The following is a 25912-nucleotide window of genomic DNA, read 5'->3' as shown; positions in this document are numbered from 1 at the left end:
ATTTTATGCACAGATAGAATAACTGAAATCAAAGGCCTTGTTCTTTTTGTGTATTATTATTATTATTATTATTATTATTGCAGAGATATGCTATTTCAAGCACTTTCTTAAACTTTTGACTATAACAAATAATCAAAAATAGGCTACAACCTGTTGCACTGATTTTTAAGCTTTCATGAAATACTTTAATATTATTGCTACTGTACTAAATGTAATATAAACAATATAACAGGAACTAATACTTACAGTTAATACTGAATATCCATATGAGCTTAAAGTATCTACTTTTTTCTACTTATTCTGACTGCTGGGAATTTGTCCCGATTTGAGACAAGAAATTTCATTCATCATCACAATTTAGTGCACCTGATTATTAATACAGAATACATGAAGTGATTCCCAAAACAACCCTGATAGTAACTGCTGTACTATACACAAGATGGTAATTCTACAATGACTGGTGGCAAGACCAATCATGCAGATAAGGTTATGAACACCTTATATTGTGATAAGGCAAACTAATCACAAAGCAGAATTAGGCACTGTTCAATTTCAAGGTGTGTTAATCTATAAAGAAAAATAATACATCTTCATTGGTATATCTCTTCATTAACAATGTCCTTGTTCCTGTGATCTTGTTTGGTATTCTTTGAGGGAGAGGACAATATAAAAGACTACTGCCTAACAAGAGGTCTTATTGTACACAGTCATAATGTCATATATTTCAAAGAAACCAAATAATAAAATAAAAGCAGGGCTGGTCAAGAACTCTTTCTCCCATTTGCAGATGCCTATGGACAATCAATGGCTCCCACTTTGAAGACCAGATCTGTACAGAATGCCAACTATTCTGATGCCTACTGCAAATGGTCCAAAAACATAACAATGTCGTATAAAAAAGGTCATGTTTCAATAAAGATATATGTCATTCTTGCCATAATTTTTTCTGACAGTGAGTCAAACTCTGCAAGATGAATATAACTGTTAAGTTTCATGAATACTCATCAACCAGTTCAGAAAATGGTTCTAAATGTGTAAACTTGGGCAATTATAGAGAAAAAAATTCAGAACAACAATAACTACAACAAAAACCATCGGAAAAATATTAAGTAAATTTTCCCTGCTGTAAGTTTTCCAGGCAAATCAAAACAAAAAGCTTAATTAAATTTTACCTGCTTTAAGTTTTCTAGGCAAATCAAAACAAAAAAGCTTAACTCTGACAACATCTGTTTTACTTCAATTTTATATCTTATTAAAAGTAGGTCACAATCCCCTAACATAAAAAATGTTGACTGATGTATATATTTCATCTCCAAACTAATTTATAATGGGACAACTATGAACCTGTTTCTTTAGCTGTTAAGCAAAGCAAGTACAGTAGGTCACAGTGACCCAGTTGTGAGAAAGATTATACATGTAATGTGCTATGAAAGAGCATGATGGATGCCAACTAAAACCAGATATCCTGATATGAAACACTCTTGCAGCCTTGATATAATTACCTCAAAATTTGTCATTCAGAATTGACAAAATAATCATGTTGTACAGTTGCTTTACACAAGTATAAAGTAAAACTGAGTTTCAACCAGAAATGTTTTTCTAAGAACACAAATGCCCTTAAAACACAACTGTATGACACTGCAGCTTGAGAAACTGCTCTGAGACAAATTACACTTACACAAAATGGCTTTATGCTTCATAAATCATGACCTCAGGTAAGTGCTGGTTATTTTTCATGCTTTAGAATCAAGTATTTTAAGATATGCCATATTGTGGACAGCAGGTAACTCAAATTATTGTGCACAGACTGTTCATCTTCTGTCAGTAACAGTGAACTTGACCTTTGACACAAAAATCATCTAGCCATCTACAAAGAGTGATCTGTGTTGTAGAACTAATGTTATTGTAGAGAAACAATTTTTCTTCTTTCTGTTGCTGACCTGGACCTTTGAGCTTTTGACCCCAAAATAAATAAGTTTCTTCTGTACTCAAATTACAAGCCATTCACAAAGTTTGAGGTAAGCGATGCACTAATGTTATGGTCTGCAAACCAAGTTCATTCTTCCAGTCACAAAGACCTTGACCTTTGACCCCCCCAATCTATAGATTTCTTAATTACCAAAGCCATCCACAGTCTGATAACTGTAGATAGTAGTATGTAGTATATATCTGTATTCAACACGTCACAATATTAATGGCAGGGCCCTGAGTGGCCAAGTGGTCTAAAGCACTCACTGTTCCAGATCACTGCCATCTCACCTCTGTCTGCATGGGTTTGGGTCTCAGGTTCAGCTAACATTGGTATGTGAGAAAGCCTGCCAGTAGCTTCTAATGGGTCGGTGGTTCTTCCCATGGTTTGCTTGGGTTCTTCCTCCACCAGTTATACTGGCTGCCATATATATCCTATCTTGTGCTGAAAAATGGTGTTAAATCCTACAACAACAACATTAATGGCTATAAGGTAATAATTATAAGATAATCTATACAATGCAGCCCAGTGGAGGAAGAACCCAGAAAAAACTCCGATCCTTGGAAAGCTACTGGCAAGTTTTCTCACATACCCATACTGGCTGAGCCCGAGACTTGAACCCACGTAGACAGTTGTGAGATGGCAGTGATCGGCAAAGGTGAGTTCTTTAGATCTCTCAGCCAACCAGACTCCCTCAATTTACTGTAAATAAACCATTCTTCTTCTTTCAGTCATAGTTACTTTGACATTAGACCATTTGAACTTGAAATTAATATATATTTGGTAGAGTAAGAACCTGGGAAAACAAAGGAAGAACCACTGACCCATGGGAAGCTACAGTCCAGGGCTCCTAAGATGACAGATGCTTTAACCCATTTCATGGACTTCAATTTATTGAAATACACCTCAGAAATAACGTTTTTCATCAATGTACAGTGACATGTGGTAAAATTAATGAATCAAACTTGTAGCTAGACCTTATAAATTTAAATGTTTGGTAGTGATAACAAGATATGATAGGTACTTAAAAAGGTCTGAAAATCAGTATGCTGTACAACAGCACACTTTCACAATCAGATTATCCATTTTATTAACTGTCATTTTCAACAAGTTTTCTGCTACGCTGTTCCAAATTTGGAAAACTGCACTACCAACTGCATCGTGGCTTTCAAACTGTTAGCCCCTCAGCAAATCTTTGTTAACGGGATTCCGCCAAAAATTACTGGAACTAAATCAGAGTTGTACGGAAAATGCAGCAAAATTGGATGCTGTACTCCTTAAGGAAGTCTTTTATGACAGCACATTTACATACTGCAGTATTGTCAGGGAATAGATGGCTATCTTGGGTACTTCTGCATAGAAAAGAAATTCATTAATGTTGCACAACTTCTGGCAACACTTTAAAGACATTAAAATGTCTAGTGACACTAGCAGTAGAGTCAGGCACATGTTTCTGGTCAACCGGATCTTGTGCATAAAAAAATATTGTGTATAAAACTCTCTCGACAGCTTGACTACACTGGACAATCTGTGTACCCTGCTCATTTCTCCAGCCGAAACTTAATTTTTTTTTTCTTGAGTCAGGTTTCAAAAAGCAATTCCTGTGACAAGGCCATTCCAATGCCTCTGGTCATTCTTTTCACATTTGGTGAGTAACTATTTGGTGAGTAACTATCTAGTGAGTAACTATTTGGTGATTTTAACCCAAGTCTGAATGTGACCGGCCATCAACAAATGCAGGACTCACCATTCACAAACCTCTCTGAGCTTCATACGACTCTTCAATGTATTAAAAACAACAGATGAATTAATGCTCCTGATAACAGAAATATCTTCCAGTATGTATCTGTATCAACTGCCACTTCCTGTACAGCAATCACTGCCAAGTTTTCCAGAATGTAAGTCATCTCCCATGGATTTGCAGCCATCTTTAAATCAATGAAACCACCTCAAAATTGTAGACATGACAGACAATGACTTCCAAAAACTTTATCCAAATCTGCCTTGACATCAGTCAGCGAGAAACCTAATAGCAGCTAGATTTTAAAGCATACTCTTTGCTCAGTTACAGAACTATTCTCCTGTGGCATTTTCAGGTCACCATCATTTGCCTATGTTACATCACACACATATATCTGAAGGAGTCTGGCATGCTGTATGAGCAGCTGCTATTAATTTTATAACGTATTTATTTTATTTATCAATCAACAGATTCAAAGAAAAAAGACAACAGTTATAACAAACTATTTAGAACGTTTCAAATATACCTAGCACATGATTTGCTAAAACCTATGGGAGTATTAAGTGAACTGAGCGGTTAAGAAGAAACAAAATACAAAATGATAGGTGTTCTTGTTGTTGTTCAAGGTTTAACGCCATTTTTCAGCACAAGATAGGCTATACATGGCGGCCAGTATAACTAGTGGAGGAAGAACGTGGGAAATCCCAGAAAGAACCACCGACCGACAAAAAGCTACTGGCAAGCTTTCTCACATACCCACACTGGCTGAATCCAAGACTCAAACACATGCAGAAAGAGGTGAGATGACAGTGATCTGGCCACACCGGGCCCCACAAAATGATAGAGAATAATAAATCAAGAGAATCTAAATAAATACAGCTGCAAACTTACAATTGAGGCAGGAATAATATGAATCAAGAACAAATTTGTCTTTGTAGGTTTACAGATATAAAATATTATTTTCTTGCATCATTTGCTCTTCGAGATTTCTTCCATACTGTATAAAGTCAGCCAATTCTTTCTCCACTGTATAAAGTCAGCCATTCCTTCCATACTGTATAAAGTCAGCCCATTCTTTCTCCACTGTATAATGTCAGCCCATTCCTTCCCTACTGTATAAATTGTGCCAATTCCTACCATACTGTATAAATTTAGCCCATTCATTCCATACTGTATAAAGTCAGCCCATTCTTTCCATCCTGTTTAAAGTCTGGCTATTCCTTCCATACTGAACAAATTATGCCCACTCCTTCCATAAACACGTTTTTGTCTAAATATTAGATAATAAATTAAGGGTAAAACTTCATTATTTAGATCTGATACAAAAAACGAACCATACTTGTTCATGTTTCTGCTTCAGAGCACGTAAAACTAATAATGTTAGGTCTGTAAGGGAGATAAATCTACAACCGCAAAATAATCGTCAATAATCACACTTTGCTGTAGCATTTCTCTGGAAGGCTGGTGACATACACATTTTCTCAAATAATTTTAATCAACTATTATTTTACAATGCATATGTCGGGGAAAAAAATAATTTTGCAGATTCTGAAACATTGAATTTTTAATGCATCTCAGAAGTCCAAATTCTGTAATGGGGAGATAATTCAGATAAACTTATTTTTATTTTTAATAACTATAATTAGCATAATGGCCATGTAAAACTAGATAATTATTTACTTTCAACAATAAAAACAAACTTTGTCCAAAAGTACACTTATACAGGTTTCACACACATTCTCCGATTGTCCACGGAATGAGCATAAACAGTTTTATATAATCTTGAAACTAATGACAAGATACATTTTTGCTTATTTTTCTGAGCTACTTGCATGCAATATTCAGTTCAGGAAAAATTAACTTGTAGAATTGAATGGTGTAATTTGCCCTTAAACTTATCCAAGGTGTGATGTTAAATGGTAGCACAACACAGTCTTCTGTATTCATTGTTTTGCATAAAAAAGTTAAGATGTAACAGTTTCTGCCTTGATTTCCATTCAAACAAGCATGGAAAATAGGTCACAGTGATCTGAGATTGTGACCACACTAGAGACAGTTGCAGCAGGTGCATCACAAAAGGCCCCTCCCACTACTCTTTTCAATAATGACATAGAATGCTAGAACTAATTAAAAGTCTCATCAGTATATAAAAAAGCATAAAACTGGCTGAAATGCAATATTCCTTAATAAAATTATGATGCAAAAAGCAAAGTTAGGAGGATAGGAAGCCCGGGATCAAAACTCATTTATGTGACAATGTGGAACATTTCAAAGTAAACTCAATAAAGTCTTATCAAAATAAATCTGGATGCCAAACTTGATTTAAATCTAACAAAACTATGTGAAAGTTACTGCGTGGAAACCAAAGTCAGGATGATACTAATTATTTTGCAGCAAGAGAACTAGTTTGTGGCGGTGGTGGAGAGGAAGAGTCCTCTATATTTTGAGATGCACCCTTCAGCTTCTAAATGGATTTATTTTTTTATTCCATTATTCATTTCATAAAATTCAATCTATGTACTACAGTTGACAAAAATAGTTACTTTTATTTTGATATTCTGCATTTAATTTCTCTCTGACAACTTCTCATATGAATTCTTGTGGCAGGGCTATCTTATTAGGTGCAAACCAGAAAGTCCCCTTGTTTAACAATATAAGATATTTCTCTATCTCTAATGAATGTACAGTTTGTATGCTGCTCTAACACATAAATTATTTTTTTTTATTACTATATTCACATCACGTTCTGTAAGAAATAAGTTAGTCTTCCAATTTCTGACTATAAGGGACTTTAACTTCTGTAAATGATGTCATGGAATGCACACAAAGGCTCATCTATCTGAGACACAGGCCAAATCTTGCTGAAATCCAACATACTTTGGTGAAGTGACCTTGCAAAAACCAAAGTCAGGAAGATGAGAAACCATAAGGCAATAAACTCTTCTAAATGAGACAAAACCCATCGAAGTTTATTAGACAATTTGGATCAGATCATACTGAATGGTTGTTGAACTCTGCCAGGTTATTGTTGTTGTTGTTCTAGGGTTTAACGCCATTTTTCAGCACAAGATAGGCTATACATGGCGGCCAGTATGACTGGTGGAGGAAGAACCTTGGAAAACCCAGGGAAGAACCACCGACCCAAGAGAAGCTACTGGCAGGCATTCCCACATACACACGCTAGCTGAGCCATGGACTCGAACCCACGCAGACAGAGGTGAGATGGCAGTGATCCGGAATGGTGAGCACTTTAGACCACTCAGCCACTCGGGGCCCCAAACTCTGCCAGGTACTAGCAACATTCAATGTGAAGATACAAAGTTAACCATCAAGGACCATCATTCTGTTCTAAATAGAGTTGACAAGAATAAAACCCATACAAGGTATAGCTACGTCTTGAGACAATGTGCACATAATATTGCATCTGAACATGTTGAATGCTTACTCAGCTATATGCTGGTTATAAGGATTTAATATTAATGCAAAAAAGAACAAAAACTCCACCAAAACAGGATCTGAAAAGATGAAGCCATTTAAAGCACATCAGCATGTAACAGACAACTGACCTACCAAATGGCATCCAAGCATGAGCAAGGGTTGTTGAGCTATGGTGGTTACAAGCTGTGTGATTACACTGACAGATGGACAGATGGAAATGTGATTACTGTAGAGTTCCCAATATTAGATACACAACCAAGGACAGCAGAATGTACGACCTACTAGACATACAGTATTATAAAGGTAATAGGAAATGGGGACTTCTTGTGAGCAAAATGGGGAATTCTGCATGATTTTGGTACATTTCTAAGGGGATCCATTATCAGTCCCTAAGGATCTCAAAAATAATTTCCTGTCCAACAATGTATCTATAAATATTCACACAGAAATTTGCAAGATTTTTTTATTTACAATTTAATTAGATATCACAATACTGATATAATTAATTAATTAATTGAAAAGAGGAGAAAGGAGAAGGGTCAAAATGCATAACTTTGCATCTACTTACATATTATAGGATCCAATCGCAAACTGCATGGACCTACATTTGCTTGTAAATCATTTGCGGACAAATCTTGGTCCCTGCAGTCTGGTAGGAGTATCAGTAGAACAAACAACACAGACCCCGATCTGCCAGTGTAATATGCGATGGCAGATCATGGTTTATGTTTGTTTGCAGCTCAATCGGTTAGATGAGTGTATACGGTAATGCTAAAAGCTGACAGTTAATGAGGACAGAGCAGAAGAGGCAAGAATAAGTGTGTAAATAAATTGAAACATTTACAATTCATGATAAAATCTAGGTAAAATAAAACTTTACCTTGGCATCAAGCGTTTTCTTCATTTCTTCCTCCATCTCCTTCTTTAGCTCACTCCTCACCTTGGCCTTCAGGACCTCATCCTCCTTCAAGGCCTCTTCTCGAGCAAGTTCAACCTCTCGCATTTTTGTTTCCTCTAGCTCCGTACGAATCTAAAATACAAAAGGGCTAATTGTAGCATTGTAAAACTCTCTATAAAGTAGCAATATTAAAGCTCTCTTTATTCAAACTTGAAAAGAAAATAAAAACAACTTTTCAATATACAGCAATTAAAATAAATTCACCAGTAAAATGTTATTGTTACCAATAAACAAAGTTTAATCATCACTCTCACCATCATCATCCTTCCATCCATTCATTCTTCATCTGTCTTAAGCTATACCGTTCAATGACAAACAAAAAAAGTTATAACTAACAGTGTGGTAAAAGTGAACAATCAAACTATTGAAAAATACTGATGCTCAAAAAGAATTTCCAAGATTTCTTGGTAAGATCATTTCTTCCTTTTAATTGCTGATTGTTGAAACCACCTCTGATATTTTTCAGCAGTAACAAGATTTTTAAATTACTGCTGTGGTGTATATTTTGGATGTCAGATTGGTAACATCTTCATTTAGGATGACTGTGACATCATGGTGGAAAACCCACATTTTACGTGACTTTCCATTTTGATGAAGAAATGATAAAAAGATGTTCAAGAAGGCTACCACAGTGGTCATAGTAGATGTCAGATTGGACCCATTTCAATTTAGGACCAACTAGACATAATTAGTCTTTTGAGGAAAGCTCAGTATCAATAACTGTTATCTAGGAGAAGTAGCAATAACAAGATTTTCAAGATGGTCATTTTGGTGGACATTTGGAAGTCAGATTGACACAACTTTCATTTATGACTAACTAGAAGTCATAAGAAGTATTTCAGTGAAAACTCATTCCCAAATCATCTAATATAATTATACAATCAAAAGCTCTGTAATATGTGATAAATGGACTCTTACATTTCTTTTCCATTCCGCAAGCAATAAATGAAAAGTCGCTGATAAATACTATGTGCAGCATGCTCTAAGAAGCCAGTTACATGGCATCATACAACACGTCATAACTTTTAATAATGATCCACCTTGTAGAAGGCCACCATCTCCACTCCACGTCTGCATTGATAAGGTGGGCTTGTTGGCATTGTAGACTTTTGCAATGGGAACAAAATAGTAAAACAGTTATATGTTGGCACACACCAAGATGATCCATCTCATGAGTGGCCTCATAACAAAGGGTCTACTTTATAACTTTGCCATCTATGGTTAGTGTCAAACCTACCTTGTTAAGTTTTTGACCCATCTCCTCCTCTAGCTGTGTCTTGATGTTGTCTTTTTCCTCACACACCTTGACATACTCCTCCTTCACCTTCATCAACTCTTCCTCAGTTGCCTCCAACTCTTGTCTGAAACAGACACAAGTAATCAATAAGAGGATTTGCTAACTGAAGATTGTCTTCAGAGGTGGGTCTTTAATTTCAAGAGGTTGTGAACCAGCCATGGTATCTATTACAATAGGCATCCCACAAACAATGGCAAATTCAAAATGTGTATCAAAATGCGATTAAATTTTTACTTCTTTTTTCAACTTTATATTAATGCCTTATGTATATAAAATTATTAGTAATTTATTAGTGATGGAATGGAATAAACACTAAAACAAGTTTGACATACTGTGATTTTAATTATTGTGGGTATCAAATTCTCTGTTTTTGTAAGCAAAATGACATTTTCTTCGCTATTTAATTGTATTGACTGGGGATGTGGGTTCATTTGTTCCCTCTGAAGGATAATTATTTATTGGTTTTGTAATGTCATTTGAACAGCCATGTTTAAAAATTGGTATTCCAAGAATAAGAGTAAATTCAGTATTTTAGTCACAGCTTCTTAAGTGATTAATTTTTAACACAAGACTGCTATAATGTTATATGAAACACATGTATATTATAATAGGTTTATATTCACAGATATCAATTATTTATTTTTACCTCAGTTTACTACATTCATTTTCATATCTGTTGATGATCCTTGATCTCTCAACATCAAATTCCAAGGTCAACTCCTGACGAAGCTGCTCACGTGATGTCTCACTAACCTGTTCACATGCTCTCTGCACACTGAAAAAAAGAAGGCAAAAAACCGAAGAATCAACACTTAGACCACTGCATAAACTGTTTGCTCTTTCTAATGAACTATTTAACATTTTCTAAGGTCACAGACCATTCAGGGTGGAACAGTCATAATTCAAAACAGATACTGGCAATTATATTCCTATTTTACTATTTTAATATATTTTAATGTTGGCAGGTAAGTGGAGCAAACATCTGATTTCATGCATTTATACGCTTTTAATGGCAAACATGAAAGAAAATTATTTCGGTTCTTATGTAGTTTTCATCCCACATCATCTGTGTTCCATAAAGGGGCATAACTAAAGAGACATTACTCGTACATGTAAATCTCTAATCCAGAGCAGTTGAAAAGGAATAGAACATTACCTCTTTTTACCATCACATAATGCTATCTGTATCACAGAAATAATTTGTGATAAAAAAAGCATCTAACTTTCATTAATGATATGACTCTACACATCAAATGAGGGAGACAATGTGATATATAAGTAGGACAACATTGTTAAACCCAGTCTGATACAATATTTTAAGTAAAAGTTGCTGAAATACATCATTCATGATATTGTGTTACAATATATAATTTTGGAAAAATAGGCTTAATTTTTTCTAATATTAACTACTCAAGTATCAAGAAAAGTTAATAAAGAAAACCTTAACATGGGTAAAGTTGTGCATGTTACATTTGATATACAAATGTTTAATTAGCAGTTATAAATAACAAACTGATTAACTGATTAATAGTTAGATTGAAATTTTCATTGATAAAATTGAAAAATAGAATATATCTCTTGGTGGAAGGCTTGGTGGAGGGTATGATAACCCATTTTTGATGGAACTTTAAGTGAATGGACATTCTACCCATTTGTATACCTAAAGACTTTTAGGTGACCTAAATTGGTAGCCAAAAACAGGATAACTAAACAGGATAACTAAAAATCCTTACCCAGAATATTTTAATTGTTATCCATGACCAAACTCATATTCAATTTACAAGTTTAAAACAAACAAAAAATAGATAATATAAACAGGCTCAAACACTTGTTTTAATTAATGGTTAAGAAAAAGGTCAGAATGACACAATTAGACCTACCCTTTGTAGTGGGGACAAATTTATTTAAATTTTAAACTATCTAAGTAGCCATCTGATTGTCAACTTACTAAATTACAATTTAATTATCCCACTGATCTACATGTACATCTCTGTAACATTTTGTGTTATAATGTTGATCTACATGTACATCTCTGTAACATTTTGTGTTATAATGTTGATCTACATGTACATCTGTAACATTTTGTGTTATAATGTTGATCTACATGTATATCTCTATAACATTTTGTGTTATAATGTTGATCTACATGTACATCTCTAACATTTTGTGTTATAATGTTGATCTACATGTACATCTCTAACATTTTGTGTTATAATGTTGATCTACATGTATCTCTGTAACATTTTGTGTTATAATGTTGATCTACATGTACATCTCTTTAACATTTTGTGTTATAATGTTGATCTACATGTACATCTCTGTAACATTTTGTGTTATAATGTTGATCTACCTGTACATCTCTGTAACATTTTGTGTTATAATGTTGCACAGGCTTAAACTTGTTAATTTAATTTTGAGCTACTACTTCAAAAGATAATGAACAGCTACTAAACAAAAAGTATCCTCAGCCACCATAAAACATAAGTCTCCCTATGAAATAATATAAGAATTCTTTATTTCTGGCAAAATAATCAAAATATCTAAATTAGATATAAAGTAAAAGTATTTCAGACATGAAACATCATGTATGTATGTATGTATGTATGTATGTATATATATATATATATATATATATATATATATATATATATATATATATATATATATATATATATATATATATATATATATGTGTATATATATATATCTTACATACAAGTATACAGACCCATCTACAACAATGGACTGTGCCCTGCATTGGTAAGAATGAAATTATGCAGCACATTTAAAGAGTAATTTGTTCCATCTAATTATGAGAATTTAAATGAACGTCACAATTCCAGAGATTTCAAGATACAGTTCTTACTATTATATATTATTGTCATCATTGAGAATACATACTTTCTCATTACTTCATCAAAACTGAATACGTTATAATTTATAAACATGTTGGAGGCACAGTTCCATCTTGGAAGACCTAACAGAAAACGAAGACTATTATTATAACCAATAACTAGTTTTTTTTCTCATACATTCACTAAAGTCTGTCCACAGAGGAGCACAATACATTGTGCAGCAATAATATTTGTATAATCTAATTTGTATATTTAATTAACAATACATAAATTTACGTAGATGCATGTTTGTTTGAGCACAAACATATATGTCATATGTTATCATATCCTCACATCTGACCCATTGGATTTTAAAATATGACCCAAATATGTGTAACTGTTGTCATATGCAAAAACATGGCTATTAAAATGTACAGGGGAGGAGATGGTAATTTTAAAGAAGTTAACTGAAAGACCATGCCTACTGATTTTTGTGTAATACAGATGATATAATTCTGTAATGCATATTGTTAACATATCTTAAATTAATAATTTCCATAAACCTGTGACAGAAGGACTTATCAATGACATATTAGCAAAACTAACAACAAACATTGTTAAGAAATGACAGGCAGTATATGTGTGACATTGGCCCAATTTTCAATTAAACTCATCTATGCATATATTAAATAACAAAGGGGAAAGAACACCTCCTGGTCTCACCCTATTGGTTACATGGAAGGCACTGGATACTGCACTTCCCCAACACACACTGTACAACTGTTTGCCATACCATATAACTACAGTATGAATCACAGAGCGAGTATTTGAATATCAAGCAACTTTTTAAAGAATTTCCAACGAATGACCCTATTAATGCATTACTTAAAATACTAGCATCTAAAAAGCATGCAAACACTGGGCCGCCATGTTCTAAAATAAAAATATCACAGAAATATACAAAATTATTTAGTTGTTATTTGCATATAGTATCAAGGACAAAATAAACACTGTGTGTGTGTGTGTTGTGTGTGTGTGTGGGTGTGTGTGTGTGTGTGTGTGGGTGTGTGTGTGTGTGTGTGTGTGTGTGTGTGTGTGTGTGTGTGTGTGTGTGTGTGTGTTGAGTTTAACATCACATCAGTTTAGTCCAGGCTATATTAGTGCTGAATAAGTTTAGGCATAACCAAAAAGGAATAAATACAATGACAAAGGCTAAATATCATAAAATCCTTAAAATGTAAAGTCTAATTGAATATAACCCCATTTCTTTTAAAAGTCCATGATCTCAGCATGAACATGATCAGGGAACACACCACAGGTGAAAAAAGTTGCCTCCTTTAGTCATCTCTAAAAATATCAAAGAGGGCACATCAAGCTAATTCTAAATCTCAGATCCCCTAGGAGGCAAACTTAGATAAATACATCTGATTAGAGAAGACCTGATACACAAACTATACAACTTAAAAACTGCACAGTTTTGTCCGCATTACACATGAACAATCGTTCTGCCGAATTTGGGGTCTTGTGATGACATAACTTTCTGTTTATACTCACAGCATATCTGAATATAAACTTTACACATATCATAAAATTATCGCATTTTTAAAGTTCAATGCTGAAAAACTAATGTAGAAGAAATGTGAGTTGCTAAATTATTCACAAAGGATCTTAAAGTTGTTGACAATGATGATAATGCTGCCAACACTGCTGGGAAATTGATATCCATATCTAATGATTCACAGGCAAGACAATATATAATAGCAGTAAATGTTTTAACAGATGTAGCTGATTCTGAACTGATGCCATCCATTGTCTGATCTCATCACTGTCCCAGACAGAGCTTATACTGGGTGTATGCCATCCATTGTCTGAACTCAGCATATTCACAGACATAGCTATTACTGGGTGTATCCCATCTGCTGTCGGATATCAGCATTGTCACAGACAAAGCTTCTAGTGGTTGTATGCCATCCACTGTCTGATCTCAGTATTGCCACAGACCCAGCTTATACTGAGAGTATGCCATTTATTGTCTGATCTCAGCATTGCCACAGACAAAGCTTCTAGTGGTTGTATGCCATCCACTGTCTGATCTCAGTATTGTCACAGACCCAGCTTATACTGAGAGTATGCCATTTATTGTCTGCTCTCAGCATTGCCACAGACAAAGCTTCTAGTGGTTGTATGCCATCCACTGTCTGATCTCAGTATTGCCACAGACCCAGCTTATACTGAGAGTATGCCATTTATTGTCTGCTCTCAGCATTGCCACAGACAAAGCTTCTAGTGGTTGTATGCCATCCATTTTCTGATCTCCATACCGTCTTAGACTATGCTTACATATTCTTATACTGTGACAGACATAATTTATACATGCCATCCATTTTCTGATAATGTCACAAAGTTTACACAAACCATCCATCTTCTTTTCTTGTACTGTCACAGACAAAGCATATAAACTCCTTCATTTTCTGATTTCATACTGTGCCAGGCATATCTTATACAAGCCATCCATTTTCTGATCTTGTATTGTGACTGTCATAACTTATAAATGCTATTCATTTTCTGATTTCATTCTGTGACAGACATCTAATACATGCCACCCATTTTCTAATTTTATATTGTGACAGACATCGCTTACACATGCCATTTGTTTACTAATTTTGTATTGTCAATGACAAGCCCTCATATATTAATTTGATTCATACATTAAGATGCTTTGTGATACTAGTGAATGCCAGTAAGGTCCCTATAATACATCACCATCATGATCCTAGTGCATGCTGACAAGGTCCCCATAATCCCTTATCATTGTGACTGCAAGAGTATGCCAACATGGTTCCCATAATACTTCACCATCATGACCCTAGTGAATGCTAACAAGGTCCCCATAATACATTGCCATAATGACCCTACTGTATAACAACAGGGTCCCCATAATAATTCACCATCATGAAACTAGTGTATGGCAACAAGGTCCACATAATAATTCACCATCATGACCCTAGTGAATGCCAACAAGGTCCCCATAATACATTGCCATAATGACCCTACTGTATAACAACAGGGTCCCCATAATAATTCACCATCATGAAACTAGTGTATGGCAACAAGGTCCACATAATACTTCACCATCATGACCCTAGTGAATGCCAACAAGGTCCCCATAATACATTGCCATAATGACCCTACTGTATAACAACAGGGTCCCCATAATAATTCACCATCATGAAACTAGTGTATGGCAACAAGGTCCACATAATACTTCACCATCATGACCCTAGTGAATGCCAACAAGGTCCCCATAGTACATTGCCATAATAACCCTACTGTATAACAACAGGGTCCCCATAATAATTCACCATCATGAAACTAGTGTATGGCAACAAGGTCCACATAATACTTCACCAGAAACTGAGATATTTAATTATGTCATGTATATTGTTTTCAGTTGAAGTATAGTCCAGTAAAGTAAACAAAATCTTAATCAACTGACTAAAGCACTAGTGAAAGTAATTACAAAGATATCTAGCCCAGAAGAATCTCACTACAAAAAAAATGAAAATATATTTAAAGATAAAATAAAATAAAAGAAACTGATTCAAAAGTATTTAGCCTCTAAGAAAATTTATATTCATGTCAGAAATAAACCTATTAGGATGCAAAACTGGAAAGTTCTCAGTGTCAGTTAATGTGACAGACTCACATTTATCTGATAAAACAGAAAAAAAGGCTCAGCTTATATTTTATGCAAGCAAGCTAAGGATTGTCAACAAATAAATTCCAAAATAATTTCCCTAGCCAGTAAATATCTACAGGACAATTCTAGTGTAAGAAAGACTGATAACATATAAATAATTTCTTTCATAAGCTCAGACACATTTATACCAAAATACTTTTTTTAATTCAGCCAAGAGACACTACAGCTAAACCACCAAAATCAGAGAATTACAAATCTCACCTTTCACACCCAGGGTATGTGTATAATCCAAAGCAATTACTGTAAATAAGAACCCAATTGTTACCTCCAGAAGTTAAAATCCTCTGCAAATAATTTTATCTTTTTTCTATCTCTATTAAATATTTCATTCATTTTTTTTACTGGTTTCTTAAGTGTTTTCTTAATTAGATCATTACATTACTTTGTTATATCTTTTTGTATAAAGTCAGATCAGTGATAGCAGTTAATGCAAAATGTGCTGTGTGATGTGATTTTGATTTTTAACGTAGCTTTAACATTTTTCAGTCATATCGCTACGATGTCTGCAATGTGGCAGTTTATAGTGATGTCTAGCACTGGGGCATCATGCCGCAGACATGAAGCATGATGTCCCACCCAGTCACATTATCCTGACACCAGGCCGACCAGTCCTAACACTAACCTTTTAATGCTGAACGCCAAGCGAGGCAGCTGTTAGTACCATTTTTTTAAGTCTTTGGTATGACTCGGCCAGGGATTGAACCCACGACCTCCTGCATCCGAGGCGGACGCTCTAACCACTAGGCCACCGGAGCGATTTAATGCAAAATAAGAGAAACTTTTTAATCAATACATGGTTCTGGCAATAACCTTACCTATTAGAAGAAAAATCTTCCCATATTACAATGAATGCACAGAAACTGACCATCACTGCCTTTCTAAAGCCATGTACAAATTTAAGACCAAATGACACACTAACCTAATTGTTTTTATAAAGTTCAATTTTGAAATCTTATTACATATATTAGTATGGTGTCAGATAAATTTAGCATAAAATAGTTTAACCACAAAGACAACAGTGTACATAAAATGTGTACTAATTTCAGCAAGTTTATCCACTCAAGGTGGAGAAATGGTGACTGTATGGGTGGGCAAACAATTCCAATTTGTCAAGCTAGTTTATGAAATAAAACTTCAAACTGGATTTGTGTTTGCAATAGTCTGCAGTCAAAAATGTCCCAAGGCACACAAGTTAAAAAAATATACATGAAAATGTGATCATGTCGTTCGTGTATGCTTTAAAATTTGGTTTGTCTGAATCAAGTAGTTTTTCCAGAACTGTGCTTACATGCCTAAATAGCACCCAGATGGCTGTAGAAGACCAAATCAATATGTTCCACTGCAAGCAGTGGGGACACAAGTAGTTTTTGCAGAAATGTGTTTACATGCCTAAACAGCACCCAGATGGCTGTAGAAGACCAAATCAGTATGTCCCACTGCAAGCAGTGGAGACACAGTAAATTGCATAATGCAGAGTGAGCATTAAACCACTCAGCTAGCCATGAATTGTTCAAAGCTTACCGTTCTATGGCCATACGTTTGTCCTGATCATATTCTATCACCATATCGGATATCTGCTTGTTCAATTCCTGGTTGATTTCTGTTAACCTCTCCTCACTGGCTGCTACCTCCTCTAATCTTTTCTTCATCTCCTAGTAAATGAGAGATTTTGAGAAAATGTCAGCAAAAAACCTAAAACAAAGGCTACAGATGGATTAGAAAAATCCCCATGTGCTCAACCAGTTATATTAACTGCTCAATAATGTTATGCTGGCATTAAAGCACATTAAATAAAGCAAGCATGATGGTGATATGGTAGTCTAACAAGATGGCCATGACAGCAACTATAACAAAGCAGACAACCAGCTTAAAAGGTTGGGGGGGGGGGATTTTCTTTATAACCAACTCATCTGAGCCAATATCTAGTCATTATGCAGGTATAACAATGCATTTATTTCCCTAATTCTAAACCTACAATCTATGGATCGGTTCCAACATATTAAATTTACAAAAAAGATAAGCTTAACTTTTATCAGCTTGTACAAAAATTACAATTGAATCATTGATTGCTTATAACATGATCGCATGGGGAGTTTTGTTTATGTCTGATGAAAAGGCCCACCCTGCGGATGAACAGGAGTTTTACTTTTGTCTGATGAAAAACAAACAGGAGTTTTATTATTTGCCTGATGAAAAATCCCACCCTGAGGATGCATAGGAGTAAAAAAATTGGGGACATAGAATAAAAAATAGTGCAATGCTGCATCCTGTAATACACAGTAGCTCAATATGCCTTTCTACATTTCCATGTCCCAAGTTAAATCATTATTGATTTTGTTCCTACCAAATATGTCAATAAAATTTAAACTCTGAGCTATTTCTCTGATATAAGCTATGACACAAAAACAGCTGTTGGTGGAGGAGATTCATCAATATGAAGCAATGGATGCTGACCACTAACCTATGCATTAAATGCTTTACTAAAATCACATCACTGATATTGATCAAATTCTCAAATTCAAATGGAGTTCAAATATGCTTTTGTTAAATTACTTACACATTTACATACATTTGAAGTACATCTGCTACCTTGAAAATTCAATCCTCCTAAATTAAATAAACAACATTCAAGACTTCTTTTGGTTGTCTTTTGCATAATGAAAGTCAAAATGAAAGTGCTAAATGGCCATCTACTTGTCAGGATGAGAGTCAGACAAAAGTGGTCTTCCCTTACATAGAGGGCTTGGTACCAAGTCCTCTCAACTGACTATTTACTGGAGTAGATATGCATGTTCTTCTATGGCTACACAGAAGGGAGTGCTTATGAGGGTGTGCATGTATTATGAATAAATTAATATAATCAAAGAACCATATTTGACTCTAAAAACTGGTTTCTTCTTTAAATGTTAGCTGATTGCAATGTGTAGTCTTTTTGACTGCAACTGGAGATAACTTCTTGATTAGCCATAAAGATGAATTTAACTATTTGTGATACAAGGATTTTTTGGGAGAGATGTTTTGCTCATACCCACGGGAGAAAACTCTTCATTTCTCTTCACAGGCCTTCAAAGTTGTGGTCCTTTTTGCCAGAGCAATTCTTCACTTGTTCACAGAAATGTTTTCTTTCTTTCCAAATGTTTGTTTGATATAGGTCAGGCAAACAGGCTCAGCATTTCTGGGTTGGGAAGACAAACCTGCATCCACATCCATTTCAAAATTTCTGGAAAAGGCACGATGTTTCTCTGAATCTTCACTATTAGATCCTGGAGGTCTCTGATGCACAATTCTTTCCACTTGAGAAGTGCAGAAATCAGTCAAGAACTCTGTGTGTCCTTGCCTGTGACTTCTAATCCTTTTGAAAGATTTACCTATCCTATACCTATCTGACATGTTACAACTTTTCTTACCTCTAGATCTTCTAGCAGAATCTGTTTTTCTCTCTTAAGGTTTTCTATATCCTTCTTCAGTCTGTTCTCTATCACATTCACCTTATCTCCTGGTCTCATACATTCCTCCAACTCTTGAATTCGCCGCTGAATTTAAATTATAGACATGGTTATTATTTAAATATTGGCAAATTTTTCTCCATCATCTTACAGAATCTAGATACTGAATGATATGAATATTGGAATGGGAAATGGCACTCTGTTTAAAAGCCATAGTTCAAGCTCAAAAAACTGATCACAGTTAACTGCAAATTACTGAAATATCTAGTCATTATGAATGTATGCTATCAACACACAAAATCTGGATCTTGTTGTAATCAATGTAATCTATCAATATATAATTTCAAGATTTTGTATTTCCATGATGAATGTGTCCAAACAAACTCAAAATTTTATCATCATGAGTGCATGATATCAACACAAATTCACAATGCTGTCATGATGAATGTATCCTATCAACACAAGACCAACATCACGTCATCATGAATGTATGCCATCAACACAAATTCAAAATCTTATCATCATCTTTGCATGCAATCAACACAAATTCAAGATACTGTCAAGATGAATGTATGCTATCAACAAAGAAATTCAAGATCCTGTCATCATGAAGCATGCAATCAAAACATATTAAAGATAAATGATGAATATATGCTATCAAAGTAACTGAAGTTGTAGTCATCATGAATGCATGCTATCAACACAAAACCAACATCTAGTCATCATGAATGCATGCTATCAACACAAAACCAACATCTAGTCGTCATAAATGCATGCTATCAACACAAAACCAACATCTAGTCATCATGAATGCATGCTATCAACACAAAACCAACATCTAGTCATCATGAATGTATGCTATCAACACAAAACCAACATCTAGTCATCATGAATGCATGCTATCAACACAAAACCAACATCTAGTCATCATGAATGCATGCTATCAACACAAAACCAACATCTAGTCATCATGAATGCATGCTATCAACACAATTTTCAAGATCAAGTCATCATGAATGCATGCCATCAACACAATTTTCAAGATCAAGTCATCATGAATGCATGCCATCAACACAATTTTCAAGATCAAGTCATCATGAATGCATGCCGTCAACACAATTTTCAAGATCAAGTCATCATGAATGCATGCCATCAACACAATTTTCGAGATCATGAATATATGCTATAAACACAAATTTGAGATCAAGTCATCATAATCTTTATGCTATAAACACAAATTCAGGACACTGTCATGATCAATGCATGTTAGCAACACATGTTCCAAATCAAGTCATGATGCTATTAAATGATAATTTGATAGTGAAATACTATAAACTCATTTCTTTTCATGGGAATCAAATTCTGTGTTTTCGCATGCAATTTGATCAGGACTTAATAGTATGGATCATGACAGGGATCTTCTAGTTTCCAGAGAAGAAATGATTATTCACGAGGAATTGAAATTGTGGTTTGTAGCAACCATTAAATCCACAAATACAGGTATCACATAGTCCATAAATACAGGTACCCCACACTCCATTAACACCAATATCCCACAGAAAATAGTGAATTCGGTGCAGCTTTCTATTACACTGTATACTGGTACTCCACAGGAAATAGAGAATTCACATTGCAGTCTTTCTATTACATTGTACACCAGCACCCATCGAAAATAGTAAATTCACAGCATAATTATTCTATTACATTATATACCTGTATCCCACAAACAATAGTCACTTTACAGTGTAGTCTCTATTATAATTATGTACAGTACATTCCATATCGAAAGAAAATCAAGGTTTAACTCAACAGCTGGTAGCAGTCACATATTTTCTCAGCAGCATTTTGGCATGATGAAATGCCAAGTGGCGTTTTAATATTTTAATCAAAGTGTAATAAATCCATTTGTCTCAGGTTTTTTAATTATTTTTTAGACAAAGCTAAGCACTCATACTTTTTGCTCCTCAACAGTTTTCTCTGCTCGTTCGCATCGACTTTTCAGTTCAGTCACCTCCTTCCTGGCAGCTCGGAGTTCATCTCTCATCTCCATCACTTCCTGTCGCTTCTGACGATTACTGACTAGACACCGCTCCAACTCTGACTTCAAGTTAGATACAACATCATCTGAGCTGGAGGTCAAGGTCATTGTCCTAAGAAATAATCACAAAAAGACTAGTTGTCAGCAAAATGGAACTCGCACAATATACAATATATTTTTTAGTAATGTCAAGAGAAGTCAACAAAAAAAACAACATAGAATGGAAGGATGAGATGATGAATGCATACATGCATGCACAGTAATAGTAAATGCCAGACAAATACAATCCATTCATAAAGCAGAAGGGGATGAGAAGTGGAAAAACATCTATCAATGCACTCATATAGTCCACTAAAATAATTGCCACTTCTGTACACACCTAAATGGATCAATATTCTCATCTAATACCATGCCATTTCCCACCTGTATTTTGATCAAATATATATTTCATGTCCAGATCCAAGAGAGATTGCACAACTAGATAGAACGTGAGCAAAATACAGTAATGTACAGTAAAGATTTTACTTGGTACTGCAAGGGAAGTTTCCCATTTTGGATTATTTGTTACTTATTTTCTTGTAACTCCAATTCAATATGACTGACATAACAAGATTCATATTTTACATAAAACAATTTCAAGGAACATCAAAAGGGCCAAGGTCCTAAAATTCATAATGATAGATTCGAATACTGTACAGCAAGTAGCATAATCAACTGCCACTACAGATTTCTAACCTGGAGAAAGGAAAGATTAAATAATAACCAATAAGCCAGGACCTATATGTGAAGCTTACATTCAATGCATCACTTTACGAATGTAAACTTGACACCAAAGGGTCAATGGTCGAACTAGCATGTCACAAAAATGTCTAGTATTAGCATCTAAATGATTCATCCTAAAAATACATCAAAGGCTTAGTAAATAAATATAAGCAAATGAAAAATATGTTACCAAAACCTTGAATCTTCTATGAGTGTGACCGTAACAAGTCAAAGGGGCAAACAACCGTGTCTCAAAATGAATTCTCTTAGCTTAATAATTGATACATCCCAGCTATGAAATAAATCCATCAAGGAGTATAGAAAATATAAGCAAAAGAAAATCATATCTTTAATAGTTAAAACTAACTGGTAAGGGCTGTTCCAGTTAAATATACATGGGACCCAGAGAAGCCATTTTTAATGTGGAGTAGTAATCCATTGGTGCAACTAGGAATTCTGAATAACGTTCATATGAGCTCTGGATAATAAGAGTAGCCTGGCATATTATTTTTTTAAACTGATTTCCCTGGGCACCATGTATGTTTAAATGGAAAAGCCCTGAAGAAAACTATTCCTGCTTTGAATGTAATTTACTTTTAAGGAGCAAGTAATGGACCAGCAAGCATATTAATGGCATTTGTCTTTAAATTAGAATATAATATATTTGTACAAGCAAGTAAAGAAAACCAGCAATTATATTAAAAGAATTTGTCTAGTGCTGTGTGCAGAATCAGCTTTGGAGACTGTTTTAAAATTAATTTTAGACAGTTTTGACTGTCATTACACAATCAGATGCCTTAATTTTCACAGCACATTGTTAATCCAGTAACTGACTCCTGACATCATGTGATGGGGCCATACGTGGCTGCATGGTCTACAGTGCTTGCCTTTACATATCACTGAAATCTCACCTTTTTTCGCATGTGTTAAAGTCTTGGGCTTGGCCAACGTGGGTTATGTGAGAAAATTTGCCAGTAGCTTCCTGTAACCTAGTGATTCTTCTGGGTTTTTTTCTCCAGTTTCTTCTCCACCAAACACGCTGTCCACCATGCACAGCCTATCATGTGCTGAAAAATGGCATTAAATCCAAAAGAACAACACAACAACAACATCCTGATCTTACTGGGACAAATAAAGTGCCTAAAAGTTGTCCATGTATGTGCTGATAATGATGCATTTACAATACAGTCATAATGCAAGCTAAGTAGTATAGTTATTTACTTTGGAGTATTCCCATTTGAAGAATATGAAGAATCAAAGTCCAGTGTCTTCTTAATTCCCAGATCACGAAGAGAGTCATCATGAGCTGTTCCACCATGAATTGTCTGCCCCTGACTTAGCACCCCAAGAGAAGAGGCAGATTCAAACATGCTTAATTGTTCTTTTAGATCTTTTATTTCATCCTGAAAGTATTAAAAAAAATAAATATAATATACTACATGGTCCATTGTTTTCAAGAACATATCAGAAATTCTGCAAAAGGAATGTCTATTCATGACCCAGCATGAAACATGAAAGCAATATTCACATACATTCAATCAACAGGCTAACGTAACACGCCCCAACAGACTAGTACATAGCAATGACAATGATCGCCAATTCTGAAGCCAATATACATCCTGTTCAATATTACAAGAGACATGCATAGCTTTAGTTCAGTGACAGGTGCTTGGAGGTAAAGGGTTAACAGAATTATTTCTTCAAATCTCTCCAGTTAGATTCTACTTACATAGGATGAATACAATACTGTCTAACAGCCACATACAACAGCAGCATGGAAATAATCCAAGGAAGTAAACATTACAATCAGTGCTAAATACACAAATAGACTACTGGCTCAAAAACAATGACTTATGACAAACATTTTCAAATACCTTAACATTTAAAAAAATCTAAGTAAAACAAAAGGTAAAAGAATGCTTGGGAAATGGAAATAATTCCATCAGAGCTAGATATTTTAAATTCTTACTTGGAGACTTTGACACATTTCTTCAGAAATGGATTTTGAGGCTCTAGCTTGCTGGAGTTGAATTTTAAGTTGACTAACTTCCTGGGAAGCAGCTGTAGAATTGAAAAATTCAGTAAGCAATAAATTCTTTGCTATAATTATATTATACAAGGTAAACTACAGGCAAATCTTGGAAGCGCCTGTGATTTTCTCATTTATGCAGTACACCTCAACCTAATTCTACAATACTGTAATTTTGTATACATGTAATAACTGTTCTCCATAGGGCCATTTACTGTTGCAGTCCTAATATGCTATCATCTCCCACTTCTGACCCTGCCAATATGCTATACACCAGTACTGACATACTTGTATGTTTCCCTCTATCTTCTAAAACTTATTCTGATAAAGAAACATTCTGTTACATAATTCCAAGCCCTATCACTCAAATGTTACCTTTCCTCATGTCTTCTCAGTGATACTATTATGTGCTAATCTGAGAGATCTTAATCTCACTTTTTTGAAGTAACATGATGGTTGTTTTTTTTTTCAGACCGAAAAAAAAATCAAAAAGAGAAAATTCTAAATAAAGCACCCAGTAAAGTACCTTCAACAATAATTATATGAGGCAAAGAAAGACACTAGCTGAATGGAGAAAAAGATTAAATGAATACTACATACTATCCACAACTCAATGCCTTGCTTTTCAAACAAAACATGGTTCTAGTAAATATATATCTCAAACAGTCATCTGACATAGCCACATAAAACTTGCTTATGCTTTGAAAGCATGACAAATCATGGTTCCAGTTGCTACATAATTTAACTGAATTGTAATTTGGCATAAATAAGTTTTTCTCCTCAGGGACCATGACAACCACAATCCACAGAATACTTACAGGACTCTAACAAGTTTCTACATCGTTTCTGACTCTCTTCCAGACTATGTGTCAACCGGTTAATTGTCTCTGCCCGAGATATTTGTGCCTCCTCTGCAGCTTTTACAGCACTGGCCAGTTTTTGTTTCAATGTGCTGATCTCAGTGTCCTAGACAAAGAAATGAATTGTGGATAATGCTGTGGTGACAAGCTTACTTTGCACCTGTACAAAATATGGGTTCACGTTCCAGTTCTGAAACATGAAAGTGTATGTGGTTCCGAATCCTAAGCTGGTGGTGTTCTAAAGCTTCATATTTACTCCATCTTAAATATCATGTTATGTCAATATTTAAGTTTACGTGGTTCCACATATGGCTCTGGTATCAGAAGAAAACAGGTGTATGCAGGACACTAGGTCATGATTACGTACATGATATAGATGATGGCATTATCAGCAGAAGTAATATATATGTCTTGCTATCTGCAAATGAAGGTATAACAACACAAAAGTGTCTCTCACTAAAAACCAGCTCCGTATAAAACCCCTCCCATTAGAGTGAAGGTATAGCCATTGGTTCCCTTACATTTGTTAAATTTATTTCTATTGTGGCTTGATTTGATTCACATGATTCTTTACCATCTATGTTAAACCACATACATACATACATACATACATACAACCATACATACATACATACATACATACATACAACCATACATACATACATACAACTATACATACATACATACAACCATACAACCATACATACATACATACATACATACAACCATACATACATACATACAACCATACATACATACATACAACCATACATACATACA

At 34.8% G+C, this 25912-nt stretch overlaps 1 protein-coding gene across 2 annotated transcripts in view; it reads right to left on the bottom strand.

The window, feature by feature from the left end:
* The window catches only part of LOC149794034 (uncharacterized), a 127088-nt gene that overhangs the window by 37967 nt on the left and 63209 nt on the right, over positions 1 to 25912 (bottom strand). For both annotated transcript variants that reach the window (XM_089967977.1, XM_089967978.1), the window contains exons 8-16: positions 25091 to 25238; positions 24213 to 24304; positions 23465 to 23646; positions 21398 to 21593; positions 19405 to 19530; positions 17519 to 17649; positions 10050 to 10178; positions 9344 to 9467; positions 8029 to 8178 (exon numbers count right to left, since the gene is read on the bottom strand). In XM_089967977.1, the coding sequence (XP_089824103.1) occupies positions 8029 to 8178; positions 9344 to 9467; positions 10050 to 10178; positions 17519 to 17649; positions 19405 to 19530; positions 21398 to 21593; positions 23465 to 23646; positions 24213 to 24304; positions 25091 to 25238 (1278 nt within the window). The remainder of the gene's footprint in view (positions 1 to 8028; positions 8179 to 9343; positions 9468 to 10049; positions 10179 to 17518; positions 17650 to 19404; positions 19531 to 21397; positions 21594 to 23464; positions 23647 to 24212; positions 24305 to 25090; positions 25239 to 25912) is intronic.

This window comes from Sinohyriopsis cumingii, chromosome 8 (genome assembly GCF_028554795.1).
Source record: "Sinohyriopsis cumingii isolate HCF-2022 chromosome 8, ASM2855479v2, whole genome shotgun sequence".
Lineage (NCBI taxonomy): Eukaryota > Metazoa > Mollusca > Bivalvia > Unionida > Unionidae > Sinohyriopsis > Sinohyriopsis cumingii.
Note: the sequence above shows the minus strand (reverse complement) of the source record. Positions and strands in the feature narration are given on the sequence as shown.